The sequence below is a fragment of the Hemiscyllium ocellatum genome, chromosome 31 (genome assembly GCF_020745735.1).
Source record: "Hemiscyllium ocellatum isolate sHemOce1 chromosome 31, sHemOce1.pat.X.cur, whole genome shotgun sequence".
Taxonomy (NCBI): Eukaryota; Metazoa; Chordata; class Chondrichthyes; order Orectolobiformes; family Hemiscylliidae; genus Hemiscyllium; species Hemiscyllium ocellatum.
Window position 1 is genome coordinate 35,083,767 of NC_083431.1, and position 19,179 is coordinate 35,102,945.

The following is a 19,179-nucleotide window of genomic DNA, read 5'->3' on the forward strand; positions in this document are numbered from 1 at the left end:
GTTAATAAATGTTAGCATTTCTTCAATGTTTATAATTTTTATCACGCTTGACAACCAAATTTAGTAATGTATTCCCGAACCCCTAATTTTTCTTATTGTGGGACAGTCACCGTTCCCTGATATACTCAGTCGGCTGGATGGCTGGTCTGTGATTCACAATGATACCAACAGCATAGCTTCAGTTCCTGTAATAGCTGAGGTTGCTATGAAGGTGCCATCTTCTCAATGTGACCCTTCACCTGAGGTGTGGTGACCCTCAGATTAAACTCATTATCGGTCATTTCTGTCCTATGAGAGAGCAGCCCTCCACTTCTCTGGGATAACGGCAACTTTATTTTTTATCTTCTGTCTAATCAGGTCGATAATTTACCTTCAACTTCATTAATTTTAATTTCACCTCCCAACATCTTAGATGTAACCTTATCAAATGTCTTCTGGCAATTTATATAAACCCGATCCATAGACATTTCCGTGTATACTACTTTGATTACTTTCCCAAAAATTCAATTAAGTACGATCTTTCCTTTACAAATCCATATTGGCTACCTTTAAGCAGCTCAGATTTCTCTAAATTCTCAGTCAATCTGTCCCTAATTATAAATTCTAGTCATTTCCCCACAATAGTTGTAAGATTAACAGATTCAGAATTTCCTTGTTTCTCTTACTTTCAATATTCTTAAACAATGGAGTTACGGTTGCAGTTTTGCAATCTAAAGAAACACTTCCTTAATTGAGACAGGTGCAAAAGCTTTTGATAAAGTATTGTAATTTATTCACTTTCTTTTAAACATCAGTGAAAACCATAGGTCCGAAGGATTGTCACTCGTTTGTACCATTTTTTTTCAATGTCACTTTGTTGCTTACATCAATTTGAATGAACTCCTAATCCAGATTTCTTATGATCGAAGAATAATCTGACCACGTTGTCTACTGTTTGATTGATCTCTTTTAATGCATTGTGGAAGGAGTTTTCAGTAAATAAATCATTTATCAAAATGCTGTGTCAAAGATTGTTAACTTATGCAATTCTCTCAGCTGATCGCATCTCCAAGCTTACAGGATGCTGGAGTCACCTGACACTTCCTTGATGAGGGTACCTCAAAGAAGCAGATGCATGGACAGTCAACTGTTGTTATATTTAAGCCTATATTAATTCCCCTTTGAAATGATGTTAGGAACATTGTGGCTGGCAACTTCTCTTCATTGTGGGGATAGCTTGTGGGATGTATGTTCATCAGTGAGTGTGAAGACCGAGATGAGACTGAGCTAGGAATCTGAGTATCTGTATAAACTGAAGGTCAGAGTGAAAGAGTCTGAATAATCTCATTGCAGGTATTTGGTGATAAAGATGCTGATGGGTTTTACCGTGGAGAAGCCAATGGGCAGACTGGTTATGTGCCATGTAACATGGTCTCTGAAATCCAGGTGGATGATGATGGAATAGTGGAGCAGCTATTACAGAGAGGTTATCTGGCTCCCAGTATGTCCATGGAGAAGCTGGGTGAGTGGTGCATTGCACAGATTGCACAATTTGTAACAATTGTATTCTGTTTTCATGTAGAATGTTTTCAAGAAATAATGTCACATATTGAGCAATTAGCTAAGCGAACAGTTCACATGCTAGGGCATTTTTGATATGTTTTTCTAATGCTGCAAAGAATTGTTAATCAGATTTAGAAACAAGTCAATTTTTGCCTGGGAAGCAGAGAAGATTATTTAAATTTGTTGCACTTAGGAAGGAAGCAAGATTTGTTTGGTGAAGTGTGAAGGAGGCACTGCTTCGAACAGGAAAGGCATTTTATGTGTCTCTTAACAAATACAAGTCATGAGTAAATTTACCAACAATTTGTAGCTGAGCATGTCAATGCTGAAATCTATCACATCACTTTGGTACAACGTCATCAATTGCTGCTCTCAAATAACTCATGGTAATGTATGTTGGACAGATGGCAATGGGCAAATTGAACATGGAATATTTCTGGCTCCCAAGCTTAAAATGTGGTGTCAACCTGCCTTAATTTCAGGTCTTATCTGGCCTTAAGTAATCAGACCCATTGGTCTGCTGTGGATGCTGGTGCTTTGTCAGATTATATTCATTGGCACTGTCATGAAATCCAGTTCTACTGCTGTAGTATGGGGATGTCAGCAATTTATAATAACCAAAAACTGAGTGGCTCAATGAATGATTTGCTTGCTGTAACAGACGCTCATCTTGAATGTGCTAATCCATATAGATAAAGGGAGAACTTGACATCAGCACATTGTGTGTGTCCAATTTACACCGCTTGGTCTGGAGATCCATAATGGAGCTGACTTGAGACCAGTCTTATAGTGAAGTTCCAAGTCCCAACTAGAAATGCTGAAATTATTTTCACCCTTCATGAGAATCTTGTTCTGGAACTTAAGAGCTATGTTCTACTTTGCAGCGAGCTTGACGGCTTCAGAGATGTAACCTCTTGCATCCTTATCACATGTTAATGACCACTTTTCTGCAGTCAACACTGTAATGAAAAAAAAAGTGGGTTGAACCTGACCAGGGTGAGGACAATGCTGATGCTGGCAGCTATATCTGGGTTCAGGTTAAAATCATGAGGAACATAGCCGGCATTGCATCGTCACTGTAATTACTTTCTATGCTTTCTAAAATTGAAGGCTTTTCAAATTTGAAGTATAGAGAGAGGTCGAAATGGCTGGGTCTGTTTTCCCTTGAGCATCAGAGGTTGAGAGGTGACCTTATAGAGGTTTATAAAATTATGAGGGGCATGGATAAGGTAAGTAGTCAAGGTCTGTCCCCTGGGATGGGGGAGTCCAGAACTAGAGGGCACAGGTTTAGGGTGAGAGCGGAAAAATTTACAAGGAACCAAAGGGGCAACTTTTTCACATATATAAACCATGTATGGAATGAGCTGCTAGCGGAAGTGATGGAGGCTGGTACAATTGCAATATTTAAAAGGCATCTGGATGGGTACATGAATAGGAAGGGTTTAGAGGGATATGGGCAGGGTGCTGGCAAATGGGACTGGATTAGGTTAGGATATCTGATCAGCATGGATGAGTCTGTTTCCATGCTGTACATCTCCATGACTCTATAAATGCACTCCTTCCTCAGTTTCCCAGGTCAGTCATCTTTATATTTGTGTAAGTGGTTCATACAGTACACAGTGTATTGGTTACTGCTTTGGTCCATAAATTAGGTTATATCCATCTGCTGTTTCCGTGGCACGCTTAACAAGCAAAAATTTTACATTCGTTAAAATTAACAATCATCAAATTGCCTATGGGAGAAAGAGTTTGAAGTCTATGACAGAAGAGTGTAAAGAGGCAATTACAGTAGGAAAAGGCAGATATAAGGAGATGAAGGGGCTGGTTTATATTCTGCAGCTTTAGCATAATTGTAGATGTGACTGGAAGTAATAAAGGGGACAGAGTTAGGATGGGTGGGGATAGAGGACAGCTTAGGGCTAAGGCAAAATGTCTGATTAGGTTTGGAGTTCAGATACTGGCTGTATTGCTAATAAAAATTATAGGAAATCTGACTATTTAAAAGCAATGTAATTATGATTAGCTCTACACATGAGATGCCAAAGTAGATAGAAAAGTTTAATTTTATTTGGAAAAGATTTTGAATGCCCTGCTTGTACCTTCAGACGTTTGTGGAAGTCCACACTGATAATTTGGGCAATTCAACACAATATCACATAATGTGTATGGAATATATGATGTGTATGGAAAATACAAGTACAGTGCAGTGCTGTTTGGAAAACAAAACAATTTGTCATCCAAAGCTGGAGCTTACAGCTCTTGGAATTGCAGTGTTCCCCAAACATCACTGTGCCCCAATGTTTCCTTTGTTTCCACAGGCCTCAGTAGTGAGGTAGGTACACAGCACATTAAATAAACTTGATTCAATCATTGGTAATGGCCCAGCACTGGCTAGACCCTCTGATTTACTAACCTAACGAGATTCTGCTCTGTCTGTCTCAGCTTCCTGTGTGCTGCTTTATTTCCTCTTTTTTTTCTCTCGTCCTTTGCTGTATGAAGGCAGCCACATGCTCTCTCAACCGCCACGCCGCACTGCGCCTCCTCCGAAACCAAGGCGATCCAAAAAAGGTCTGTCTCACTTCATGCTTACCTTTGTGTTGCTTTTTTTCCATTGAAAACATCTGTGTCAGTGTTTGACTTGCTGCTTCCCATTCATTGTCTAATATCACCGTACTTAGTGTGTGCAAATGTATATGGAGCAGGACCTGTATTAAAACAAGTATTGAATGAACTTATCCTTGATCTTTCAGTGCAGTCCAACAAGTGGGAGGACACTCGAAAACAAGGTCAGCTTCTTGTTATTTCTTCATAGATAATTAAATTGTGTTCAGAGAAAGTTCAATTCAGTGGCAGCAGCTTTGTTGTAGAAGTATTCCACTCAATGTTCCCCTACGGAAAACTTATACAGTAATTATATTGAGCATTCCTTAGGACTTCCCATTTTTATTTGAATGTTTAAGCACTATAAATAATTGTTGTCACCTATACAGGATCATGAGGTTTATTAACAATCCTTCATGCCAGTTTCAGCTGTAATTAAAAAGCTCAAGCTTGATTTTTATTCATTCATGGGATGTGGACAAAGCCTGCTGAGCCAGCATTTATTACCGTTTCCCCTAATTTCCCATGAGCAAGTGGTGGTGAGCTGCCTTCATGAATGGCTGGAATCCACTGGTGTAGGACATTGACCCAACAATGTTGAAGGAATGGTGGTAAAGGTCAGGATGGTGAACGGCTTGGGGGGGACTTGCAAGTGGTGATGTAACTGCCCCTGTCCTTTTGGATAGTTTAGTGTTTGAAATGGAAGCACTGTTGAAGAAGCTTTGGTGAATTTCTGCAGTGCATCTTGTAGATGGTACACACAGTTGTGACAATGTGCAGTAGTGGAAAGAGACAGTCTTTGTGGATATGGAACTAGTCAAGACAGCTGCTTTGTCGAGGATGGTGTCACGTTTATTGAATTTGTTGGAGCTACCCTCATCCAGGCAAGGGGGAGTATTACATCACAATCCTAACTTGCACCTTATAGATGGGGAACAGGCTTTGGGGAGGCAAGAGGTGAGTTACTTACTGCAGGATTCTTAATCTCTGACCTGCTTTTGTAGCCACAGTATTTATGTGGCTAGTACATTCAATTTTTGATTATTGGTAGTTCATGTTGATACTGGGAGATTCAACTATGGTGATGTCATTCAATGTGAAGGGATCAAAGTTAGATTCTCTCTTGTTGTAGATGATCATTGCCTGGCATTTGTATGGCATGCATCTTATTTACCACTGATTAGCCCAAGTTTGAATGTTGTCCAGGAGTGAGAGTCAGGCATTGGGTCTTGGGATTGTGGGATGACAGGTCAAGTAAATGAGGGGAGTCACAGTGATGGAAGTCAAGCTGAAGCTTTGGGGATGTTAGTTGAGGTGGGATGTTGGGAAGGTGGTGGTGCAGGGTCTGAGTGTCTGTGAGGAGTTCTTGGGGGATATTGACGTGAGGGGGGAGGAGTAAATTACAGATTGGTATCCGTGTGTAAGGCATTGGCTGTCCATGAGGGTTGTTAGAGGGTGCAACCCAGTTTTATAATTAGCCAGAATCCACAGCAGGTTTTAATTCCTTTACTTTTTCCTGGTTAACTGTTCAGGTAAATTAATACAAACCCTCCAAAGTCTGTCCTTAACTCAGAATTATGTACTTTTTCAGAAAATTCTAGGCACCAGGTAATTGCCCATCAGAGGTTTCGACATCCCGAGCTGTTTCTGCAGAACCAGCAGCGTTGGGATGTTCACTGGGTCCTCATATGCAATTCCAACCATTATTACTACAATGACTATCTTCCTAGCGCAAGATCTGGGTTTCTGTTTATTTGTTTGTTAAGTGGTTAGAAACCGGATTACTGTTTGAAATGTAATTACAGTGAGTTCACTCTCCTTGCCATGCTTCTTGTTGTATACTTTGTTTTATAAATTAACAATGTAGGAGGTAGAACAAAAGTACTCTTGAAAGCATGCATTTTCAGTAAGGGAGATCAAAAGAACTCTCATTCAAAGCACATAATAAATATAAAAGTGATAACATTGCAGTATGTTCTCAGTGAGGAATTTATGAATCACTTTCTATATCGTATGCACTTTCAAAGTGGAAGTTACTTTGAATCATCTCTCCTTGTTTAATTTGAATTTTGATGACTTCTGCAATTACAAATCTACCCTTTAAGATGTTGACCAGTAGCGTCCCTTTCTTTTGCAGAGCGGAGTCGGCCTGGCAGTGGACAACAGAAATTGCCAATGAGAAGAATGGTGGCTGTCTTTGACTATGATCCCAGGGAAAGCTCTCCTAACGTGGATATTGAGGTGTGCTGCATCTGATCAGCTCTCGTTATATTGTTGGCAGCTGGTTACTAATCCAAGTCAACAATAGTGGCCTGTCTTCCTCATCACCTCCAAATCTAACTTAGTTCTGCACAGGGCATCAATGGTAGGGATTGTTGGTCCAACTCACAGAGTAAGACTCAGTGTGGTGTTCTATGTAATATTAAATACACATGTGAAACAAAACACTGTAGCCATAAAAAGAAGTGACATAGTCCACACAACTACAAAATTCTGCTAAAATCGCAGGGTGCACGTTAATTCAGTAATCTTTGCCTAGCGAGCTCCAGATTGTAATCTTCTATTAACGGATGAGTGAACAGAGATCAGTTTTCTGTGAAAAGTCTTTGTGTGTGTTTCTATAGCCATTTGTATTTTCATTTGGTAACCTTAGAACATATGTACACAAATGTCAACAAATACCTCTTCGCCGTTAACAAAATTCCACTAGTGTCATTGCCCCACAAGTCATTTCTAACACCCAAACTCTCCTGCACCAAACTGTAACTTGCATTTCTCTGCAGTTATTCCACATGATGAGTCTTCCCTATGTGACAGTTCAAGGAATAGATGTGTGGTCTTCATTTGTATCTGAAAGTAGCTTTGCGATACCACAAATACTTTTCAGTTTGGGTCCCCTGTAGTCACATTTATTGCTTTCTTAGACTTTTTAAGTGAGTGTGTACGATTATCACAAAATGGAACCTATATTGAGTACTTATTAAAAATATATTTTCATCTCTCCTGTTGCGGCCTATTGAAAATTGCATATCAGCATATAGTACTCTCGCTTCTAAGTATGAATGTTTACAGTATGGAAACAGGCCCTTCAGCCCAACAAGTCCACACTGACCCTCCAAAGAGTAATCCACCCAGACCAATTCCCCTATCCTACATATCCCTGAACACTATGGGTGATTTAGCATGGCCAATTCACCTGGCCCGCACATCTTTGGATTGTGGGAAGAAACCGGAGCACCTGGAGGAAATCTACACAGCCACTGGGAGAATGTGAAAACTCCACAAAGACAGTCTTCCGAGGCTGGAGTCGAATCTGAGTCCCAGTGCTAACCATTGAGACCACATTGCTATCCTGGGTCACGGGCTTGTTTTTAAGGATGTGGGGATAAGGGTGGGTGGGGATAAGGGGTGCAGTGACTGTTACACTCACTCCATAAGAAGAGAAGTCACTTGTCAGCCTACACACCAGGAATAAGTCTGCCTTGTAGTTTTACAGCACTGCAGCCAGGCTGAAGGAGGTGAGAAAGGGATTTCTGCCCCTCAGCAAAGCAAGCCCCTTGAGCAGTCTCTGAGCCCACAAGGGGCCATTCCCAGGCCTGCAATGGGAGTAGATCACTTCCTCAGCAGTTCAGCCTCAGGCCTAATGTCGTAGAGGTATCAGAAAGCTGATCAAAATTGCTCCTGAAGCCAGCCAGCTGAACCAATAAAAACTGGCTAACTGCTCAAAGTAAAATACGGTTGATGCTGGAAATCTGAAATCAAAACAGAAAGTCCCTCACTCCATAAATGCTGCTGGAACTTGCTGAGTTTCTCCAGCACTTTCTGTTGTAATCAAATTAACTTGTTACGCCCCCCCCCCCCACCTTTCTAAAACAACTGAAATTGCTATTTAGTACAATATTTCCAGTCTCTTGACAAAGGCAATTACACAGTGATATACTAAGCTACATAAGGCCATATAAGCTCGATCAAAGGGATGGCTTTAGAGAGTTGATTACAATAGGAGTCACCCATTCAACCCTTCATTTAACAAGGTGCACTTCAGAGGTTTTGTGAAAAATGAAAGCTTATGGTGTAGAGAGTAACATATTGGCATGGATTGAAGATTAGTTGTCTAACAGGAAGCTGAGTAGGTGTAAATGGGTTTTTGTTCAGGCTGGTAAGATATAACAAGTAGGCAAAAGTGAGGGTTGCAGGTGCTGGAGATTAGAGTCGAGAGTGTGGTGCTGGAAAAGCATAGCAGGTCAGGCAGCATCCAAGGAGCAGGACAGTTGATGTTTCAGACGAAAGCCCTTCATCAGGAAAAAGCAGGCATTCCCGATGTAGGGCCTTCTCCCGAAATGCTGATTCTCCTGCTCCTCAGATGCAGCCTGACCTGCTGAGCTTATCCAGCACCACACTCACAAAAATATAACAAGTGGTGTGCCACAGCGATTTTTGCAGGACCTTGATTATTTTAGGTATTTTCTCATCACCCTGTTCTAAGATGTTATTTTGCATCTCTGGAGCAGAAACTTGAACCCTGGTCTCCTGGTTCAGAGGTAGGGACGCTGCCAACATATATTAATTACTTGGATAAGGAGACTGAAAGTATGGTTGCCAAATTTACTGATCACGCAAAGGTAAGTAGAAAAGTAAGCTGTGAAGAAAACACAAAGAGATTACAAATCATACTGATGAATTATAATAAATGATTTGGATGTGAACGTAAGAGGTATAGTTAGTAAGTTTGCAGATGACTCCAAAATTGGAGGTGTAGTGGACAGCGAAGAAGGTTACCTCAGAATACAATGGGATCTTGATCCGATGGGCCAACTGGCTGAGGAGTGGGGACAGATGGAGTTTAATTTAGATAAATGTGAGGTGCTGCATTTTGGAAAAGCAAATCAGAGTAGGATTTATACACTTAATAGTAAGGACCTGGAGAGTATTGCTGAACAAAGAGACCTTGGAGTGCAGGTTCATAGCTCCTTGAAAGCAGAGTCATAGATAGAATAGTGAAGAAGACATTTGGTATGCTTTCCTTTACTGGTCAGAGTATTGAGTACAGGAGTAGGGAGGTCATGTTGTGGCTGTACAGTACATTGGTTAGGCCACTGTTGGAATATTGTGTGCAATTCTGGTCTCCTTCCTATTGGAATAATGTTGTGAACCTTGAAAGGGTTCAGAAAAGATTGACAAGGATGTTGCCAAGGTTGGAGGATTTGAGTTATAGGAAGAGGCTAAATAGGCTGGGGCTGTTTTCCCTGGGGTGAAGAGGCTGAGGGGTGACCTTCTAGAGGTTTATAAAACCATGAGTAACATGGATAGGGTAAATAACCCTGTGATGGGGGAGTCCCTAACTAGAGGGCATAGATTTAGGGAAGGAGAGCAAAGATTTAAAAGGGATCCAAAAGTCAACTTTTTCACATAGAGGGTGGTCCGTGTATGGAATGGGCTTCCAGAAGAAGTGGTGAAGGTAGTACAATTACAGCATTTAAAAGGCATCTGGATGGGTATATGAATAGGAAGAGTTTAGAGGGATATGGGCCAAATGATGGCAGGTGGGACTAGATTGGGTTGGGACATCCGGTCAGCATGGATGAGTTGGACTGAAGGGTTTGTTTCCATGCTATATACCTCTATGACTAATCAAGTGAGTGGGCAAAGACATGGCAAGTGAAGTATAACAGGTAAAATATGAAGTTATCCCTATTGGCTGTAAGAATAAAAAAGAAGCACCTTATCTAAATGGTGTGAGGATGCAGAGGTACCTGGATGTCCTCGTGCATGAATCCTATTCAGATACAGCAAGTAATTTGAAAAGCTAACAAGATGTCAGCATTTATCACAAGGGGAATTGAATACCGAAGTGGAGAGGTTATGTAGGGCACAATGAGATTGCATGTGGAATGCTGTGCACATTATTGATCACTTTATTCAAAGGAGGATGTAATTACTCCAGATGCGGTTCAGACAAAGATCACTAAACTGGAATAGCCAGGCTGCCTTATGAGGTACAGTTAAACAAAGTGGGCTTTTATCTGTTGGAGTTTCGAAAAGTAAGAGTTGATTTGATTGAAATATATAAGATCCTGAAGAATATTGACAGAGTAGATGTTTCCTCCAATGAGAGATTCTAGAATTAGGAGTCACTGTCCAAAAATCAGAATTCACCCATTTAAAAGACTGAGAAGTTGCAAAGACTCATAGCCACAGAACAAAGTACAGATTAGGCAATTTTGTTTTGCTGATTGGGCTAACATAGGCGCTATACTTGCACGTGCTTGTTTTGTGGTTCAATTCTGAGGACATGGAGATCACTCTGTACTGTGTCTATCTGTGTCTCTTCACTGAAGTATTCTGGTTTTCTATATTTCCCAGCAAATTGATTGCTTCACATTTTCCCACATTATTTTCTATTTGCCAAATTTTAGTCCATTCACTTAATTTTGTTTTTGAAACTCTCTTCCTAAAAAGGTGATGGAAGCAGAGTCTTTGAATATTTTTAAGACGGGTTGCATTGATTCTTGTTAAGGAGATGAAAGGATATTGTAGATTTGCGGTGTCAATCAGATCAACCATGATCTTATTAAAAGGCAGAGCAGGCTTGAGGGGCTGCATTCTCCATTCCCACTCCTAATTTATATATTTATAAGCTTGCTCTGCCCTTTAGTAATATTATAGTTCATCTAACTGTGTCGTGAATTTCATTTTCTACTTGCCCCACATTACCTTGGAGTCCCAAATCTGTCAGCTTTGAATATATTCAATGACTCAACCTCTCTACTCTTGAGAGAGAGCATACCAAAGATTAACCACTTCTTTGAGAAGGAATTCCTCCATTTCTGTCTCAAATGGGAGATCCCTTATTCTGAACCGCTGCCCCCTGGTTCTAGTTTCTCCCACAATGGGGAGTTTCTTCTCAGCCTCTGCTGTCAGGCACCCACAGAATCTTTTATGTTTTAATGATGTTGTTCCTTATTCTACCTGCAATGTGTATCAGTCCAATTTGTTCAAACCTGCCTTATAAGACAACACCTTCATCACATGAACCATCTCTGATTAGCTTCTAAAGCACATGTAATCTTCTGAAAATAAAACAACTGAATTGATGTGGCCTCAGCAGCACCCTGTATTGTTGTAACAAGATTTTTATGCTCCATCCCTCTTGCAGTAAAGGCTAACATAGACACTATACTTGCACGTGCTTGTTTTGTGGTTCAATTCTGAGGACATGGAGATCACTGTACTTTATCTGTCTGTGTCTCTTCACTGAAGTATTCTGGTTTTCTATATTTTCCAGCAAATTGATAGCCTCACATTTTCCCACATTATTTTCTATCTGCCAAATTTTAATCCATTCACTTAACCTATCATTAACACTTTACTGCTTGTTATGAGCTAATTTTGCATCACCAACAAATTTGATCCTAAAACACTTTGTCCCATCTAGCACATTTAATATCGGTTATAATATTGATGACCCAGCACTGATCTAAAAGTTACAGTTTGTTAACCTGGAAATGTCAAGTTTATTCTGAATCTGTTTGCTTTTGGTTAGCTAATTCTCTGTCCTACTAGTATATCACTCCCAATGTTTATCTTTATGGAGGTGCCGGTGTTGGACTGGGGTGGACAATGTTAGAAATCGCACAAAGCCATGTTATAGTCCAACAGGTTTACTTGGAAGCATTAGCTTCCAGAGCACTGCTCCTTCATCAAGTGACTCTGGAGCAGGATCATTAGACACAGAATTTACAACAAAAGATCACAGTGTCATGCAACTGATACAATATATTGAACAGACCTAGATTGCTGTTAAGTCTTTCATGTTTTAAAATGGGTTGCAAGTCTTGGTTCATTATATTATAAATCCCAGAATTTCTTTCCAGTCACATTCTCAAGATAACTTAAGGTTTTATAAACAAAAAGGTGACACATCTCAGCTTAGACAATGCATTAAAAGTGTGAGGTTAGAGTCAGTCTGTATTCCATCTTAAGCCAGACTGGTTCTATTTCCAAAGCAGGAATTTATAAAATGTTACTTGGATTGACTGCCAGCATTTGCTGCCTGCAGATTGTGTGCTTTTTGAACAAAATAGAATGCATCCACAATTACAATTCTGCAAATGCAAATTCACCCCATAGACTTATATATGCGTGTGCATGCATGTGAGGGAGAGTGAGTGACTGAGTGTGTGTGTGCGTGTGCGCGCATGTCTGTGTGGGAATGAGAGTTTGTGCATGAGAGTGTGAGTGTGTGTAAGAGTGTGTTTGCATATGTGCATGCTTGGTAGAGTGAGTACGTGAGTGTGACTGAGTATAAGCCAGTGAGAGGGTGTGTGCATGGGTATGAGTGTGGGTGGTGTATGTGTGTGTGTCTGCGAGAAAGTGTGTGTATGAGAGAGGGTCTGTGTGAGTATGTAAGAGGTGTGTGTTTAGTGTAGTGGAGTCACCTGTAGTGTGACATGGACCCAGGATCCTGGTAGAGGCCATCCACATGGGTACCGAACTTGGCTATCAGCCTCTGATATCCATGTCGATACTTTGACATGTCTTGCAGTGTTTGCCATGTCAGGGTTGTACGGTGTTGTGGTCGATATTGTTCTGAAGTTTGCTGTGATCAATGGTCTGTTTAAGGTTCGGCAGTTGTTTAAAGGCGAGAATACAAGGTGTAGAGAAGGAGCTGAGATGTCACCTTTATTTATAAAATCTTAAGTTATCTCAAGGGTATGACTGGAAAGAAGTTTTGGGATTTACATATTAATGAACCGAAACCTGTAACCCATTCTAAAAGATGAAATACCTAACTGCAATCTAGATTTGTTCAATATATTGTTTCAGTTGCATGACACTGAGATCTTTTGCTATAAATTCTGCGTCTTATGACCCTGCTCCACAGCTACCTAATGAAGGAGCAATGCTGTGAAAGCTTGTACTTCCAAATAAGCCAGTTGGACTATAATCTAGTGTTATGATTTTTAATGTTTATCTTGTGTAGTCGCTTTATATGTGGAATCATATCAAATGTCTTTTAGAAATCTAAGTAAGTAAACTAGATGTGCTGTTCCTCTTTAGCCTCTCTGATACATGATCAAAGAACTCTCATGAGTTTGTCAAATGTGATTTCCCTTTCATGTTGACACTACATGTTGCTTTGTGATTTCTAAGCGTTCCATTTTTATTGCTTAATTGTGCATTCCAGTCAATAATGGCCAAACCCTAAACTGAACCTTATTTTTATCTTACAGGCTGAGCTGACATTTAGTGCTGGTGACATCATTACAGTTTACGGGGACATGGATGAGGACGGCTTTTATTACGTAAGCCTAGGCAGATGTGTCAAGCAATATGTTAGCTGCATTAGATTGTCAGTTCAAAGACGTCAGCCCCAAACTCTCATTCATGCTGCCTTTTACAGTGATGCACACTCTCTATGCGAGGTAACTTGCCTTCCCAGACCAAAGCCTTTGCCACCTACAAGTCTTGTGTCTGGAATGCAGTGGAATTCTCTCCACTTATCTGGAAATGTGCAGCTCCGAAAACAAAACACACATGAAGCTCAACACCACTCAGGCCAAAGCAGTTTGCTACTTTGGCACCTCACCCACCATCTTAAACATTCCACTTCCTCCAACAGCAGTCTATTATAGTGTACAGTGTATTACGTACAATTTAAACATTGTGTTGCAGCAACTTTCCAAGACTTTCCTGACAGCATTTTTCAAATTTGCAGCTTCTACCACCTGGAAAAACAGGGCGCCTGTTGCATAGAAACACTCTTCTTCAAAATTACATCACTTTGTGACTTTGAAATATGTCATCACTTTTCCATGTTTTCAGTCAAAATCCTGGAAATCCCTGCATAATGATACATCGGGTATTTCAGCATTGACTGTAGCAATGTTTGTGCGAAGATTTGTAGCTCGGGTGCTTGTTGTAGTGGTTCTGTTCGCCGAGCTGGAAGTTTTTGTTGCAAACGTTTCGTCCCCTGGCTAGGAGACATCATCAGTGCTGTGGAGCCTCCTGCGAAGCGCTTCTTTGATGTTTCTTCCGGCATTTATAGTGGTCTGTCCTTGCCGCTTCCGGGTGTCAGTTTCAGCTGTCCGCTGTAGTGATTGGTATATTGGGTCCAGGTTGATGTGTCTGTTGATGGAATTTGTGGATGAATGCCATGCCTCTAGGAATTCCCTGGCTGTTCTCTGTCTGGCTTGCCCTATGACAGTGGTGTTTTCCCAGTCGAATTCATGTTGCTTGTTGTCTGAGTGTGTGGCTACTAGGGATAGCTGGTCGTGTCGTTTCGTGGCTAGTTGGTGTTCATGTATGCGGATTGTTAGCTGTCTTCCTGTTTGTCCTATATAGTGTTTTGTGCAGTCCTTGCATGGTATTTTATAAACTACATTAGTTTTGCTCATGTTGGGTATTGGCTCCTTTGTTCTAGTAAGTTGTTGTCTGAGCATGGCTGTTGGTTTGTGTGCCATTATGAGTCCTAGGGGTCGCAGTAGTCTGGCTGTCAGTTCTGAAATGCTCCTGATGTATGGTAGTGTGGCTAGTCCTTTTGGTTGTGGCATGTCCTCGTTCCGTGGTCTATCTCTTAGGCATCTGTTGATAAAGGACTCGGACCCCACACCACAACTCACCAATAGAATAAATAACACTCTAAGGAATCTCCAAAAAAACGGACAGATAACCAAAGCGGACCTACGAAGAATGAAACCGGAAAGTCAACAACACCCCCAGATTCTATGGACTACCCAAAGTACACAAACCAGACATCCCACTCAGACCCATAGTATCACTACCAGGGACACCAGCATACAAACTGGCCAAAGAACTACAACAGAAACTGAAACACCTGGTCAGCGGATCCAAACACTCCATACAATCAACACAGGAATTCCTGGACGCCATCAGGAATACACACTTAGACAAAGAAGAAACCATGATCTCATTCGACGTGACAGCACTGTTCACTTCGATTGACAAAACCCTAGCCAGAGAAACAACAGCCAACCTACTGGACATACACAACAGAAAACAGGAGGGGGAACCTATCAACAAAGACGGCATACTTAAACTACTGGACTTATGCCTCACTACACACTTTACATTCAACAATCAGATATACGAACAAATCAACGGAACACCCATGGGATCACCAATCTCGGGACTCATAGCAGAGGCAGTTATGCAAAGGCTAGAACAAACAGCCCTACCACAAATTCAACCCAAACTCTGTGTCAGATATGTCGATGACACTTTCGTAATCATCAAAAACACGGAAATAGAAAAAACACACCAGATCATCAACGCCACACTCACAGGCATCCGATTCACGAGAGAAGTAGAAAAGGACAGCCAACTCCCATTCCTAGACGTGATAGTACAGAGAGCACCGAACGGAGAATTCACCACAAGGGTACACAGGAAAACAACACACACAGACCAAGTCCTAAACTGTGAAACTAACCACCCCAACACACACAAACGAAGCTGCATCAGGACACTATTCAAAAGAGCTACAACACACTGCAGTACACCAGAACTGCGAAAAGAGGAAGAGGAACACCTATACAAGGTATTCGCCAAAAACGGATACCCGCGCAACTTTATCAACAGATGCCTAAGAGATAGACCACGGAACGAGGACATGCCACAACCAAAAGGACTAGCCACACTACCATACATCAGGAGCGTTTCAGAACTGACAGCCAGACTACTGCGACCCCTAGGACTCATAATGGCAGACAAACCAACAGCCACGCTCAGACAACTTACCAGAACAAAGGAGCCAATACCCAACATGAGCAAAACTAATGTAGTTTATAAAATACCATGCAAGGACTGCACAAAACACTATATAGGACAAACAGGAAGAAAGCTAACAATCCGCATACATGAACACCAACTAGCCACGAAACGACACGACCAGCTATCCCTCGTAGCCACACACTCAGACAACAAGCAACATGAATTCGACTGGGAAAACACTACTATCATAGGGCAAGCCAGACAGAGAACAGCCAGGGAATTTCTAGAGGCATGGCATTCATCCACAAATTCCATCAACAGACACATCGACCTGGACCCAATATACCAATCACTACAGCGGACAGCTGAAACTGACACCCGGAAGCGGCAAGGACAGACCACTATAAATGCCGGAAGAAACATCAAAGAAGCGCTTCGCAGAAGGCTCCACAGCACTGATGATGTCTCCTAGCCAGGGGACGAAACGTTTGCAACAAAAACTTCCAGCTCGGCGAACAGAACCACTATGACTGTAGCAATTTTAAGCAAAACAGAATTCTACTTATCTATAGAATCCCTACAGTGTGGGAGCAAGCCTTCGGCTCATTGAGTCCACATCAACTCTCCAAACAACATCCTGCCCAGACCCACCCCCGTCCCTGTAACCCTGCATTTCCCATGGCCATCCCCCCTAGTCTCTATATCCCTGGACATTATGGGCAACTTAGCATAGCCAATCCACCTAACATGCACATCTTTGGATTGTAGCAGGGAACCCACCCAGAGATGGGGAGAATGTGTAATCTCCACACAGACATTCACCTGAAGATGGAATCAAACCCACGAGCCTGGCACTGTGAGTAGTCAAGATTAGAGTGGTGCTGGAAAAGCACAGCAGGTCAGGCAGCATCCGAGGAGCAGGAAAATCGATATTTCGGGCAGGAATTAATTTTGAATTAATCCAACAGCAAGCTGAGCTAAAAACAACCTTTTCAAAAATACCAGGACCACAGAAATGTAAACAATATTGGGTTGCCAAGACTTGAGGGGTTTATTAGATTGGTTGCATTACTCCTCAGTTTCCCCTCCGACAAAACACTTGAATCTTGCCTCCATTCCGATGACATGATTAATATAGTTGTTTTGAGTGGTATGTAACGGGCTTCTGTGTTCTCTTATGCTAGGGTGACCTAAATGGACTGCATGGGCTTGCACCATCCAACTTCCTGGAGGTGATACCTGGAGGGGAGACAGTGGAGGCAGCTGCTGGGAATATCACGTCAAGACTTTCTCCAACTGTAGCACACAAAGAAAAACAGGTACACCAAGTATATCCTGTATTATATAAAATACAAATAATATACTTCTTTTGTGAAATATTGAATGTAATATATAACAATACTACTGGGCTCTGCATAAAGGAATTCAAGACCAAGGGTAATTCACAGGTAAAGGAGGGTTAGCAGCTCAAATGTAGTTGAAGCAAAGTAAGGAAAGGAGGAGAGATCAGTTGGGAAAAGAAAGTGAGGCTGGACAGTACGTCAGGAGAGGGAGAAAAGTTTGGAAAGGAGTGAAGACAAGAAATAAATGCATACTGGAGAGGGCAGAGGGAATGGGGAATAGATAGTCTGAGAGGAGAGGTGCAGATTGGCCAAAGAGAGGGAAGAGAAAGGGGAGAGAAAGGAGGGTTTGTAAGTTGATGTTGCTGAAGATACTGTTGCAGCTGTCAGGCACTGTCCTTTGGATTGCAGCATGCACACCAGGAGAAGCTGCATTTTCATGGCAAACACAGCGCTGGTGCCTTACTGAAGTCCAGATAGATCACATCCACCATTCCAGCCTGATCAATCCTCTTTGTTATTTCTTCAAAAAACTCAATCAAGTTTGTGAGACATGATTTCCCATACACAAAGCCACATTGACTATCCCTAATCAGTCCTTGCCTTTCCAAATACAGGTACATCCCGTCTCTCAGGGTTCCCTCCAACAACTTGCCCACCATTGACGTCAGGCTCACTGGTCTATACCCTCTGACTTGTCTTTGCCACCTTTCTTAAACAGTGGCACCACGTTAGCCAGCCTCCAGTCGTCCGGCACCTCACCTATCGATGATACAAATATCTCAGTAAGAGGCCCAGCAATCACTTCTCCAGCTTCTCACAGAGTTCTAGGGTACACCTGATCAGGTCCTGGGGATTGATCCACTTTTATGCTTTTCATGACATCCAGCACTTCCTCCTCTGTAATGTGGACATTTTGCAAGGTGTCAACCCCTATTTCCCTACATTCTATATCTTTCATGTCCTTTTCCACAGTAAATACTGATACAAAATACACATTTAGTATCTCCCCCATTTTCTGTGGCTCCACACAAAGGCCGCCTTGCTGACCTTTGAGTGGCCCTATTCTCTCCCTAGTTACCCATTTATCCTTAATGTATTTGTAAAATCCCTTTGGATTCTCCTTAACTCTATTTGCTAAAGCTTTCTCATGTCCTCTTTCTGCCCCCCTGATTTCTCTGTTAAGTATACTCCTACTGCCTTTATACTCTTCTAAGGATTCACTCGATCTATCCTGACATATGCTTCCTTCTTTCCTGAACCAAAACCTCTATTTCTTAAGTCATACAGCATTCCCTATACCCGGACAGGAATATACTTTCTCTGGACTCTCGTTATCTCATTTTTGAAGGCTTCCCATTTTCCAGCTGTCCCTTTACCTGCGAATATCTACACCCAATCAGCTTTTGAAAGTTCTTGCCTAATACCGTCAAAATTAGCCTTCCTCCAATTTAGAACTTCAGCTTTTAGATCTGGTCTCTCCTTTTCCATCACTATTTTAAAACTAATAGAATTATGATTGCTGGCCCCAAAGTGCTCCCCCACTGACACCTCAGTCACCTGTCCTGCCTTATTTCCCAAGAGTAGGTCAAGTTTTGCACCTTCTCCAATGAGTACATTGACACACTGAATCAGAAAATTGTCTTGTACACACTTAACAAATTCCTCTCCATCTAAACCATTAACACTATGGCGGTCCCAATCTATGTTCGGAAAGTTAAAATCCCCGACCATAACTACCCAATTATTCTTACAGATAACTGAGATCTCCTTACAAATTTGTTTCTCAATTTCCCTCTGATTATTAGGGGGTCTTTGCTACAATCCTAATAAGGTGATCCTCCCTTTCTTATTTCTCAGTTCCATCCAAATAATTTCCCTGTATGTATTTCCAGGAATATCTTCCCTAAGTACAGCAGTAATGCTACCCCTTATCAAAATCACCACTCCCCCTCCTCTCTTG

General features: G+C 41.6%; 1 protein-coding gene across 7 annotated transcripts in view; it reads left to right on the plus strand.

Annotated features, from left to right (window-relative positions):
* The window catches only part of LOC132830300 (peripheral-type benzodiazepine receptor-associated protein 1-like), a 299,306-nt gene that overhangs the window by 268,071 nt on the left and 12,056 nt on the right, over positions 1 to 19,179 (plus strand). For all 7 annotated transcript variants that reach the window (XM_060847882.1, XM_060847879.1, XM_060847886.1 and 4 more), the window contains 5 exons: positions 1,333 to 1,501; positions 4,293 to 4,328; positions 6,281 to 6,384; positions 13,377 to 13,448; positions 17,061 to 17,195. In XM_060847882.1, coding sequence (XP_060703865.1) covers positions 1,333 to 1,501; positions 4,293 to 4,328; positions 6,281 to 6,384; positions 13,377 to 13,448; positions 17,061 to 17,195 — 516 coding nt within the window. The remainder of the gene's footprint in view (positions 1 to 1,332; positions 1,502 to 4,292; positions 4,329 to 6,280; positions 6,385 to 13,376; positions 13,449 to 17,060; positions 17,196 to 19,179) is intronic.